This window comes from Saimiri boliviensis, chromosome 19, assembly GCF_048565385.1.
Source record: "Saimiri boliviensis isolate mSaiBol1 chromosome 19, mSaiBol1.pri, whole genome shotgun sequence".
NCBI lineage: Eukaryota > Metazoa > Chordata > Mammalia > Primates > Cebidae > Saimiri > Saimiri boliviensis.
Genome location: NC_133467.1, coordinates 19,029,826 through 19,042,922, shown reverse-complemented (window position 1 = coordinate 19,042,922; position 13,097 = coordinate 19,029,826). Strand labels below are relative to the sequence as shown.

At 45.9% G+C, this 13,097-nt stretch overlaps 1 protein-coding gene across 1 annotated transcript in view; it reads left to right on the top strand.

Annotated features, from left to right (window-relative positions):
• TNN (tenascin N) overlaps nt 1-13,097 on the top strand; it is a 62,574-nt gene that overhangs the window by 29,334 nt on the left and 20,143 nt on the right. Inside the window, 6 exon segments of the mRNA XM_039460006.2 lie at nt 2,303-2,337; nt 2,339-2,501; nt 2,504-2,569; nt 5,660-5,790; nt 6,733-6,865; nt 7,308-7,459. Of these exon segments, the coding sequence (XP_039315940.1) occupies nt 2,303-2,337; nt 2,339-2,501; nt 2,504-2,569; nt 5,660-5,790; nt 6,733-6,865; nt 7,308-7,459 (680 nt within the window).

The following is a 13,097-nucleotide window of genomic DNA, read 5'->3' as shown; positions in this document are numbered from 1 at the left end:
TGGGTCCCCACACCCAGCCTAAATTTTAACTAATTTAAAATAATTAAAATAAAATGTTCTCACTTGGATTAGCCACATTTCAAGCGGTCAGTAGCCACATGTGACTAACAACTACAGTATTGGACTGTGCAGATTGTGGAATATTTTCATCATTGTGGGGAGATCTGTTGAATAGTGAGTGTGCTTATAGAAGAAGGGGGAGAACGGATGTTGGGGAAAGCTAGCCATTTCTGGCAGAGGGAAGAGTATGTGTAATGGCCCTCAGCTGCAATAGTACCTGGCATGGTTGGAGAAAGAGAAGAGGCTGGTTTTGCTGGAGCATAGAGGGTGGGAGAGCAAGTGGGCTGAGATGAGGCAGGAGGATCAGAGGCAGGTCAGCCAGGACCATGTGGTGCTTAGAGGACAAAGTGGGCTATGTTTATTAATGCCAGAAGAGTGATAGCATGCAATGTTTAGTTTAAAAACATTTTACAGGCCACAGTGAGGAGAATAAATGGAAAGGCATGACAAGGAAAGAAGTGGGGAGATGAGTAGAGAAGCTGCTAGGAAAGTCGGATGCAAGATGCGGATGGTCTAGATAGGTGTGATGGCAAAATGGTAGAGAAGAGGGAGTGTCTGGAATATATTTTTGAGGTAAGAATGATAATACCTGTTGATAGATGCGGGGTCGGAAGAAAACGAGGACTCAAATGTGGCCTGTGTTTTTTATTTGAGCAACATGGAAGATTGGACCACCATTTCTTGAGAGGGGAGACTGAGAAATGAAAAGTTTGGGGAGGAACGTGAAGACTTTTAAATATTTAAGTTCAAGATATTTGTGAGATTCCTTGGTTAATTGAGTGACTTGTTTATTGATTACGTAACTATTTACTGAGCGTCCAATACAGGCCACGCACTGTGGCGGAGATGCAGTTGTGTGAACTAGTCAGGGGCTCGGAATTAATAGATACTGTGGAATGATTAGCATCTAGTTGGTATTTAAAGCCGTAGGCATGAATGAGATCACCTAGGAGGAACAGTAGAGAGAGGAAAAGAGAGAGCTTTGGGAAAGTTGCAGTGGCCCTTACCTGTAATCTCAGAACACTGGGAGGCCGAAGTAGGTAAACTGCTTGAGCTGGGAGTTCAAGACCAGCCTGGTGAAATCCTGTCTTTACCCCCAAAAAATAAAAAAATAAAAAAAACTTGGCTGGGTGTGGGGGCGTACACCTGTATTCCCAGCTACTCGGGAGGGTGAGGTGGGAGGATTGCTTGAGCCTGTGAAGTTAAGGCTGCAGTGAGCTATGATGGCCCCACTGCTCTCCACTTGGGTGACAGAGTGAGACCCTGTTTCAGAAAAACGAAACAAACAATAAAGAAAGGGAACATGGGGTGCTCCAGTGTTTGAAGGTTGCTAACAAAGGACTGAAGAAGATCCAGCAAGTTAGGAAAATCAAGGGAGTAGGTAGTCATAGAAACCAAGCAATGAGAGCGTTTCAAGGATGGAGTGGATCAGCTCTGCCACCCAGAAGTACTGTAAAGTTGAAAAGAGCAAGTATCCATTAGATGTGGCAGCATGGATGTTGTTGGTGACCTAGACTAGCAGAGTTAATTGTATGGCATAGAAAGACGCAAACACAATTGATTGGAGAGTGAGCGATGAAGTTAAGGTATGTAGACATTTCGCCTGAGACAGTCTGTCAGTTCAGGAATGCAGAGAAATGGAATGATATGGGGAAGGACAGGGGATCCCAGACCTTGCTAGTCTGAGACTGATGACAGAGAAGAGATTGATGATACAGGAGAGAGAGGGCAGATCCACAGCAAAAGCCTTGAGAGGGTGGGAAGGCCCAAAGTTCAGAGCGAAGAGTATTGGCTTCCACGTAAGAAGTCAATAGGAACTTGTAGACCCTTGATTTCCCTGGGCCTCCATTCTCCTCCCCTTTCATAAGTCAGGAAGATTGGAGAATGTGACTTCTCGGTTCTTAAATTCTGTGAAACAAAATAACTAGGTACCAGGGAGATCATAAAAGTGATTTTGGTGGCTTATCTTGTTGCTCAGGAAGTTTTATTGCCATTTTGGTGAGAATTACAAGGACAGAAAATTTTTGTATTAACAAACTGAGAGAAGACCTGATTCCTTCCAGTTTTATAGTCAGTGGTTTGTTTCCTTGGAAATGGAGACCAGGAGCCTTTGCCTCGTGTTTTCAGTGGAATTCTACCCTTAGTAACGATAACATGATGAAAACCTCCTGGTGATGGGGTGGCGGGATGGGATGCTTTCCTTTGTTCTAAAGTTCAGCTTTTTCTAAATCTTCTTTAAAAGAAATTGACAGCCCCAAAAACCTGTCACCCGGTCAGGGTGACAGAGAATGTGGCCACTGTCTCCTGGGACCCGGTGCAGGCTGCCATTGACAAGTACGTGGTGTGCTACACCTCTGCTGATGACCAGGAGACCAGGGAGGTTCCGGTGGGGAGGGAGCAGAGCAGCGCCGTCCTGCCGGGCCTGAGGCCGGGCGTGGAGTACAGGTGCACGTTTGGGCCCAGAAGGGGGGCCGAGAGATCAAGAAGGCCCACACCAAGGCCCAGACAGGTACTGAGAAGGACCAGGACAGGGGAACCCCTCACACTTAACAGGAGAGAGCCTTCCTCCATCAGTGGGCTGGGGAAGGGAGCAGGAGGGTTGTAGCCTTACCCCAGGGCACTCTTCAAAGTGGTTCCTTTGTCACCTCTTTGAGCTAATGAAGTTGACATAACGGCTCAGATAGGATGAGAAGCACAGAGGAAGCGGTGGTGTCACAGGTGGCCTCCCTCACCCCTCCAGCTGACCCAGAGCTCAGACCCTCCTCACTCTCAATGGAGAAGATGATTCGACCTCAGCTGCAATTGGGAGAAGAGAGAGACAGGAGCCTTTCCTGTTTCCATCTTCCAGAATGGGGGCAATGGGAGTGCGTCTTTCTCCATTCCATTCTCAGCTGATGATGAGAGGTGCCTGAACTACACGTATTTTGTGTGTGTGTGATGGGGCCTCTGGTCTTGGTGGAGCATCACAGAGGTCAGGCCCCAGAGGCACCTGGAAGAGAGCACTGCCCGCCCTGAGGTCTGTGGGCCTGTTCGGGCAGTACGGGCAAGGTCTGTCCATTCCGTCCACGGCTGAGGGCACCAGGTGTAGCCATGGGAGCTAGAGGTGCCTTGAATTTCTCTATAGTTTTTATTAGTTAAAACTAGCTTGCATTTTTAATCTAAATAGTTAATAGAAAAGAGAATTTTAATTAATTCTTTTATTATTTATTATAGAATTATTATTAAGTTAAAATTAGCTTACATTTTAAATCTAAAAACTAATATAAAAGAGAATTATTATTATTCTCTCTCCTTGCCGATGAAGAAAGAAGGGAGGAAGGAAACACAGGAAGGACACTTAGACTCATTTGCTGTCTTAATTAGTGCTTGTGACAGCACTAGGAAGGTTAGCCCTGTGTTTAGAGAGGACGTAAGACTGGTTCAGAAGGAAGTTTACTGAAATACCAACTGTCTTCTTATCTCACAGATATCAGCGGCCAGCTTATAGTAAATATTTTCAAACTAAACAGAGATGTGAAAAAACAAACAAACAAACAAAAAAAAACTGGCCGGGAGCGGTGGCTCATGCCTGTAATCCCAGCACTTTGGGAGGCTGAGGCGGCAGATCACCTGAGGTCGGGAGTTGGAGACCAGCCTGGCCAACATGGTGAAACCCCCTCTCTACTAAAAATACAAAAATTAGCTGAGCGTGGTGGCGGGCACATGTAATCCCAGCTACTTGGGAAGCTGAGACGGGAGAATCGCTTGAACCCAGGAGGAAGAGGTTGCAGCGAGCCAAGACCGTGCCGCTGCACTCCAGCCTGGGCAACAAGAGTGAGAGTCCATCTCAAAAAAACAAAGAACAAAAACAAAACGAAACAAAACAAAACAAACACACAGGCTCCCCTCCCTGTCACAGACTCCCTAGTATACAGTGTTTCTCTGCGGATGCGACCAGGAGCCAGTATCTCCTTTCCGTCTTTCCCACTTCCTACCTGCTTCACCCTTCCTCTCTCCCTTCTTTCTTTCTTCTCTTCTTCCTTCTTTATCTTCTCTTGGTTTCACCTTTCCCATTTTTGAAGACAGCACTAAAGAGACTCTCATCTTGCTTCATAGGAATGTGAAGTACTAAGACAGACATCTCACGTCCGTGACCAGGGGGTGGTGGGCAGTCAAAGAGGTGACAGGACATTGCGGAAGACATTTAAATAGCCACAGTTTTGCCTTGATTGCGAAAGCAGGAAATTCAGTTGTTCTGTGAGATAGATAGAATAAAATCCATGCCAGATGTTATGCTTCAGAAAAATCAAACCAAGTTGATATTACAGAAACTCAAAATTTGTCAAAACATCCTAATTCAAAACAACAGCTGTCTGATTTCTATTAAAATGCTGCAATTCAGTTCTCAGCCAAAATGCTACTGGGTAGAAAATAGCCCGGAGATGTCTTTTTGGGAACTTCTAAATGAAAATAACATTCTGTGATAATGCTTTTTCAAAAAAGAAACTTCCATTCATATCTTCTTTGGTTTAAAAAAAAAAAAAAAAAAAAAAAAAAGAGCCTTCTGACCAGTTACGATGTTCACTGGTATTTTTGCTGAGCTTTGGTTTTTCTGGTCTACAGGGCACACTTACTTACCCACGCGCTCCCTCTGGTGCTTGGGTGAGGAAGTACATAGAAGAAAAGCCCTGCTTTTCCTACATTATTTCTCTTTCCCTCCTCCCTCCCTCCCTCGCTTCCTCCTTCTCTCTTTCTTTCTTTCTCTCCTCTATACAAGCACCGGTTCCCTCCCCGTCTCCTTCCCTTCTTTCCCTACTGGGTGTGCATCTAAGGCCACATACTCATATGTAAGAAACACAGCTTTTTGTTTTTGGACCAACTTAATGTCAATCATAAGCCCCTATTCTACTTGGGGTGAGATCCTTCCTCAGGGCTGTATGTAAATCTTGGGTAGTTTCCCAGTGTCGGGCATCGGGGCCCGTCCGGCATTTCAGGTAACTTTCCAGGCAGGCAAGTCTCCCTGGTTTCTCTGTGCAGGGCCCTTTCAGATCTGCAGCCCTCCCATCTTTCCACATTCTCTGAGGATCTATCTGCCCATCTAGACTGTTCATATCCACCACTTTGTGGGAACCTGCCTGGGAAATGGGGGCCCAGATTCCCTTCCTCTGGGACCTACCTAACACCCTGTTCTTCTAGTCTCTAATGGGTCTGTACTTTTAGAAACAAAGGTCAGAAAGGCCCTGTGACAGGGAAGAATAGAGCCTGCAACCCGCTTGAAAGGAGGAAGAGAAACGGGAGGTTATGCAAAGGGAAAATAGAAACTGATATTGGCGGGTGGATCATGAGGTCAAGAGATCGAGACCATCCTGGTCAACATGGTGAAACCCCGTCTCTACTAAAAATACAAAAAAAATCAGCTGGGCATGGTGGCGCGTGCCTGTAATCCCAGCTACTCAGGAGGCTGAGGCAGGAGAATTGCCTGAACCCAGGATGCGGAGGTTGCTGTGAGCTGAGATCGCGCCATTGCACTCCAGCCTGGGTAACGAGCAAAACTCCATTTCAAAAAAAAAAAAAATTACTTTGCCTCCATAATAACATTTACCTGACTTTCTACATACAGAACTCGACCCTCCCAGAAACCTTCGTCCATCTGCTGTGACGCAGTCTGGTGGCGTATTGACCTGGACACCCCCCTCCGCTCAGATTCATGGCTACATTCTGACCTACCAGTTCCCAGACGGCACAGTTAAGGTACGGGAGATTCCATGTCTTTTCTCCTGATGCCTTCTCCTGTGTGTGCGAAGCAACTAACTCGGGCCGGTCAGCTCATTTGCTGGCCTCAGGGCAACCTGCTAATCTTTGTTGATCACATCGCTGGTTGTACATCTGCCCGGGTTATTTCGTTTATCGTTAGTCTTCCCAAATAAATGTAAGCTCTATGTTTGTCTGCTTCATTTATCACCGTATCTAAAGTGCGTAGGACAGTGCTTAGCACATGGTAGATGTTCAATATATATTTATTGAATGAATTCATTAACCCTCATTTCAAGGGTTATACCTCCCCTTAGAATCTGAAGGCCAGCACATTTTCGAAACCTGTCCCATTGGAAAATTATTATTCTCTCTCCTTGCCGATGAAGAAAGAAGGGAGGAAGGAAACACAGGAAGGACACTTAGACTCATTTGCTGTCTTAATTAGTGCTTGTGACAGCACTAGGAAGGTTAGCCCTGTGTTTAGAGAGGAAGTAAGACTGGTTCAGAAGGAAGTTTATTGAAATACCAACTGTCTTCTTGTCTCACAGATATCAGTGGCCAGTTTTACCTCCCCTGTTAATACCTTCTTAGCCCGGCATTGCCAGCCTGCTGCTGCTAGCTGTGGCTATAGTTAGAGACCCCGTGTGTATCTGAAGGCCAAAGTCTCCCAGAAACTCGGCCGGTGATCCTGAAGCTGCAGTGCTGGGTGCTGGCTCTCAGCTGATGGTGCCAGTAATACTGACTCTCCATGGCATGGACCTCCGGAGAAGTGGCTGGGACCCACCGTGATTCTCGGCTGCCACTGAGGCTTCGGAGACACGAAAAACTGTGCTCTCAGAGAGTTTCTGTCATTAGCACCAGGGAACGCTGTTGACACCTAGGGTGCTAGTGGATGATAAACTGAGTCACTGGCTGTGTACTTTCTCTCCTGTTTGGTAGGAGATGCAGCTGGGACGAGAAGACCAGAGGTTTGAGTTGCAAGGCCTTGAGCAGGGCGCTACCTACCCTGTCTCCCTGGTTGCCTTTAAGGGTGATCGCCGGAGCAGAAATGTATCCACCACCCTCTCCACACGTAAGATGGAATCCTGTACTCTGAACGACCATGCAGTGAGAACCAGCATTGGAGAGGCTAGCAAAAGAGCCCAGGGAGGAGCAAGTGGATACAGAACTATTGATTTCTCTAGGCATGGGGAAGTGGAAATGGGGTTACATGTTGAAAAGAAATCCACCCCACAGTGGGGAGACCAAAGAGAGGAGTGAAATCGAGTGTTATTGTGTGGAGGAGCTGAACTGGGGGAGGAAGTGATGTGAGCTTGACCTTTTTTCTGGTACATTTGGGGAATTGATGAGAGCAGAGAGAGAAAAATAAGATATAAGTGAAGAGTCGAAAGAAACAAAAGCAGGAAGTTATGCAGTAATTTCCAAACAAAATAAACGGCCTTAAAATAGGGAACAACTCCATCTCGTTCTTCCTGGCCCGACTTCTAACAGCGCTCTCTCTGCTTGGCTCCCAGTTGGTGCTCGTTTCCCACACCCTTCGGACTGCAGTCAGGTTCAGCAAAACAACAACGCTGCCAGTGGCCTGTACACCATCTACCTGCACGGCGAAGCCAGCCGGCCCCTGCAGGTGTACTGTGACATGCACACGGACGGAGGTGGCTGGATTGTGAGTCCCACAGAACCCGGGGAGCTCTGTGTAGGGCCTTGTTTCTCAGGCCAGGACGCCAGTCATGGATGCTCCGGAGAGTGTTTGGAGCCCCGTTTCTTCCCCACCCTTGGAAGAGAGGAGATTTGGTGGCTTGTAGCTGTTTTTAGAGAGATCGCGATGTTGCAGGAAAGGCGTCCCCATCCAGATCCCAAGAGGAGGTTCTTGGATCTCGTGCAAGAAAGAATTCAGGGTGACTCCACAGTGCGAGCCAAAGCAAGTTTATTAAGAAAGTAAAGTGGTGAGAGTACAGCTACTCCATAGACAGGGTAGGGTGTTTCTGAAAGTAAGAAACACATGCACCGTAGGTACAATACCTGTTTATAGATAGGATAAAAAAAGATCATGAGGGGATGTGCTCTGTTAAGGGGATTTGTGATAAAGGATTACTTTTCTTAATTACTATATTTTGCAAGAATCAATATTATGCAATCTTTAAAGCAAAATTAGGAATGCTTCTGTTCTCAAGATGTCAGGATATCAGGACATTCCTAAGTCTGGGTCTGTTTAGTAAACACTGTCAATCTGTTCCCTTAACCATAAACATCTGGAGGCTGGGAATACCTAACTTTCTGGGAATGCAGCCCAGCAAGTCCCAGCCTCATTTTCTTAGCACTCACTCAAGATGGAGTCGCTCTGGTTCAAATGCCTCTGGCACCAACCCACTGTAAGGAGAGAGTCTAGTACCTCACCCCTGTCCTAGGATATGCTTGGTTAGACTAAGGCTGATGACGAGGAACGCTTGTGGGTTGATCATCTAGTAATGCCCTATATGTATGTGTTGCCTGTATCTTACCTTCTTGAAAGCACTTTTGCACACATGACCCTCACACAACAGCTTTAGAGTAAGTGAGAGAGGATTGTTTTTCCTATTTTAAAGATAGGGATAGTGTGGCCCACTCTCCCAGAAAGAAGTGCCTGGGCTAAGTCATTTAAGAATGACAAAGCTGGGACCAGGTTTCAAGGCTCCAGCCTCCTGACTCATTGGTCTTCTCAATGAGTTCATCTCAGGTCATCCAAAATGCACATGCACACCCTGTCTGGAATTGGAGCCCATTGTCCTAGTTTTGTACTCTGGCCACACGGTACAGAAACAAGGTCTTTGAGGCTTTGATTGGAAAGACTAAAGCCTGAAAGAGGGAAACTGGGATAGTGCTCTAATTGTCCCTCTTCTACGTAGATGTTTTATTCTCCTGGGCCATTGTCTGCCTAAACCACATGGCAGCTTCTTTGATTGCATCAGCCTGATCCAATTATATGATAAGCTGCATTTGAGGGTTGCAATCTGATCCTTCCATCTCCCCTTGCCCCTTTTCTCCCTGTGCCTGAATGATAAAGACTCTCACTGCCCCAAGCCAGCATGCAGCCTTAACCTGCTGTGCATCTGCAACTCACCATGGGAGAGAGAGAGCACGATCTCATGGTGCTCAAACCGTATTCATTTACACATTCACTCAGGGGCCTGGGAAACCAAAGACACTTGAGCAGCCATGAATGAAAAGATACCATCTGATGAGCAGCAATGAAGAAAATTTATTATCTGCGCAGAGGCATCTGACGACTAGAAAGGCAGTAATTGGATTGGCTGGGGGAAATTCCCAATTGATTTATGAAAACAGAGCAGAATATAACATGGGAGGTCTTCTACCTCACCAGACCCAAAGGGCTGTACCTGCTGCTTTTCGTCAGTACCATTGTAAGGCTAAACCTTCTGTCCGTTCAGGACTGCAGCCCAATTTCCTGCCTTGATGCCTGTAAATAACCTTTGGCAGGATGTCTGTACTGGTAAGTGTGGCCTTTTTTGTGAGCCAAGCTCCCACAGAGAAGGAAGTGTTTGTCTGGGACAACTTTTATAAAGAGATTTGTCAGTCTCTTTGCCCTGGAATAGCCATGACTTATTGCACAAATATTTATTGAGTGCCTACTATGCGTCAGGCACTGTTTCATGTACTCAAGACCCAGCGGTGAACCAAATCGATAAAAAGCCCTGCCCGCAAGGAGCTTGCCATTTACATCCTGCTCGTGCAAATGACCTCTCCTCAAACACAGAGATCGGTTCCGAAAATAATAAAACCACTCTGCATTCTGATCCTTCTCAGCCCCAATCCCACCCCAAGTCTTGTTTTCTGAGCCAGACTTCTGGGGGTCATGCGTGAACTGAGGTTCTGCAAGGGTTTTACCTAAAGCCACTGTGCTCCAGAGAACGTGGAGTCCTGAAAACTTCCCCACAAAACATTTTACTGACAGTTGTCATAGTTTTGTTTTTTTTTTTTGGGGGTGGGTTCAAGAGTCCAGTGCTTTGTCACTGAAGGATGACCCATAGTCCATTTCTCTGTTTTATTGAGAACTTTTAAGATCTTTTAAAGGTAATTCTTCTTTATCCCAAGCATCAGGAACTCAATTTGAAGGACGGGCCAGAAGAGCTGTACCCTGAGGCAAACCTCTGCCTCTGGTGGGAGCCTGACAAGAGAATCGGGGAGCCCTGAAATGTTTCAAATATTTCCATCTTTGTTGTCCATCTTGAAAGTCTTAAGGACTGCATTAGAGGCTCTTTCCACAGATGCCTAAATGCAATTTTGACTTTTTTCTGTGTATTTATTCTTTCAGGGCATTGAGTAAGTTCCAGAATGCAGTGACAACTCTAGTATAGAACCAGACATAAAGAGTTTTTTTTTCCCCCTATGAAACTTATTTGGTAAGGGGATTTTAGGATACCCAAATGGTTCATTATAGGGTGCTTTCATCTCACAGAATGGAAATGGATTAGATTTTGAGTGCGTCAATGAAGGCTGCCTGATCAAGACGTAAAAATGATCCCTGTGGGTCAGTTCATTTGGAATCTGATAAAATGCAAACTAACATTTATTGAGAAATCATAATAACTTACATCTATATGTACCAGGCTCTGGCTTAACTACTTGATGATTTACTATAATTAATGACCTTGCTGGAGCCTCAATTTAAGCTCATGACAGAGAGGCTGTTAACATCTTAATCTAACAATTTAGAAAAGTGAGGCTTGTCAAGGTTGCCCAAGGACACAACTAGTAAGTGTAGAGCTAGTTCTGGTTCAAAACAGTGATGCAAAGAGCACCAGAATCATTTCTGGAAGCTTCCCTGGTCCAGCTGAAATATTGTTACACACACACACACACACACACACACACGCACTCTGCTGGAAAGCTCCTATCAAGCTTGGGCACTGGGTTTGTTGATTGGAGACAGAGACCAAAATTACCTTTGTAATGCATCTGTCCTAGGAGGGCAGGGCTGAATTTGAGCCTGACCCTGTGGCGGGAATGTGATTTGACACGATGTATGTGGAGCCATACATCAGTGTACATCTGTCCTAAAACTCCACTGTCCATGGTATAAGAAGAGTCCCAAGAAAGGGGTTGGACCAGGCACCTTGCTAGGAAGTTAGCAAGTTCTCAGAGTCTTTGGAAATGCTATTTGGGAAACAGATTCAGTAGGGCTGGTATCTTGAAACTTTCTGTCTGAAGGATAAGATTTCTGTGTGGTTTCTGTATCAGTGATTAGCTATAGGACTCTGGTGACTCACATTTCTGGACTTTCACATCTGTCAATGGCGTCGCAAATACTTGCCCTGGGGCCAGCGCTCAACAGATGCTCACAAAATGAGTAAGTGAGTGAAGAAAAGCGAAGGGAGCTAAGAAGGAAATAGGGCATCTTTAAAGGGTGGATACTTGCGCAAAGGGGAAAGAGAACAGTGTTAACGTGGTGTTAGCTGCTCGCCGTGATCTTTCCTACCTTCTCTTCAGCAGCTCTTGCCCTTTCGGAACATTTGTATGCGGCGTCTCATCCTCCCAGAAGTCCTATGAGGTAGACTCGCCTCTTCTCTTCCATTCCTGTTTTACCATGAGCTGGCTGAGGATTGCTGAGGCACCCATCCCCTGCCCAGGAAGTGGCCGTGGTCTGATTTGGATCCTGGAGCCTTCTGCATCCGTGGTGCCCCACTCCTTGGCCAGCAAACATGGACAGGTGGCTTGAAAGGAATTAAACGTGAACTCCCACCTGGAGCTTTCTGCATTGCTGCGAGTAACCTACTCTCTCCTCCCTCCCTTTCTCTTCCTGGAGAAAAATGTAAAGAATGCACAAATACCAGGCAGTTTACTTTATAAATTTAAGATAATGTGTTTTACTTCAAGGCATATGCTGTGAAGTCTAGTGGAAAGGAAGGAGATTCGATTTTGTGTTGGGGCTTCTGCATGTGAATGAATCCAAAGAAAAATCAACAGAGAGAGAAATGCAATTCCAGCCTTGGGTTAGTGGGAATCGTTGCTGAGGTTAGCTAGGATGGCATTCAGCTTGGCGGTCAAGGTCATGTGGAATTAGATGTATTATCAATTCCAAGTGTGTGTAGCTACTTTTCAGGTTTGCTTCCTATGAAAGAATCCAATTCACTGTGACTGGAACTCCCTGCCTTCTCCAAAGAGAGGAATTTTTGAAAAGAAAGCGGTCCACACTTTGGTGGATAGCACCCAGCTCTGCCTCCGTGTTCCTGCTTCTCACTCACTCTTTGGCCCATGCCAGTTTGACTTCTGTCCATATCTCACACTGACACAGCCCTTGCTAAAATCACCAGTGATTTCTGTGCCACTAAATTCTAGGGACTGTTTTGGCCTCCTGTTCCTAACCTCTCATCAGTACTTGACACTACTGACCATACTTTTCTCCTTGTGGCTTTTGTCATTCCATATTTTTCTTTCCTTTTTTTTTTTGGAGAGGAGTTGTGCTGTTTTACCCAGGCTGGAGTGCCGTGGTACGATCTCAGCTCACTGCACCCTCTGGTTTCAAGCTGTTGATTGAAACCCTCTGGGTCCCACGCCTCTCTGTACTCATTAAGATGAAATGGACCATTCAGTGGTAAAAAAACCAACTCCCAATTCCAGAGATTGAACAGACACAGTATTTTTTTCTCGTGTTTGCCACCTCTGTCAACTTTACCTTCTGTCTGCTTCCATCTGTCCTCAGGGAAGCCCTCAAGCAAGCTACTATACTCCTGATTCTCCTACCTCAGCCTCCTGAGTAGCTGGGATTACAGGCGCCCGCCACCACACCTGGGTAATTTTTGTGTTTTTACTAGAGATGGGAATTCATCATGTTGGCCAGGCTGGTCTCGAACTCCTGACCTTGTGATTTGCCCACCTCGGCCTCCCCAAGTGCTGAGATTACAGGCGTGAGCCACTGCGCCTGGCCCATGATTCCATATTTTTCTAGTTTCTTTTTATCTGCTTCTCTTGCTCCTTCTCTCTCATTAATGGAGTCATCCTTCTTCATTACCCATATTGGGTGTCCTCAAGGCTTGATTCTAGGGCATTTTATCTTTTCAGTTCCCATTTGCTTCCTGTGTGGTCTCATCTTTTCCCCATGACTTCATTTTCCCCTCTGGGTCCCATGCCTCTCTGTACTAATTAGGGTAGAATGGACTATCCTGTAGTAACAAACCAACTTGCAATTGAACAAATGCAATGTGTTTTTCTCATGTGCCCCGTGTGTTCCGCAGGCTTGGCGGCCAGTTACAAGTGTGACTCAGGGATTCAGGCAGTTTCCGTCTTGTGGTTCTGCTGTTTCGGTG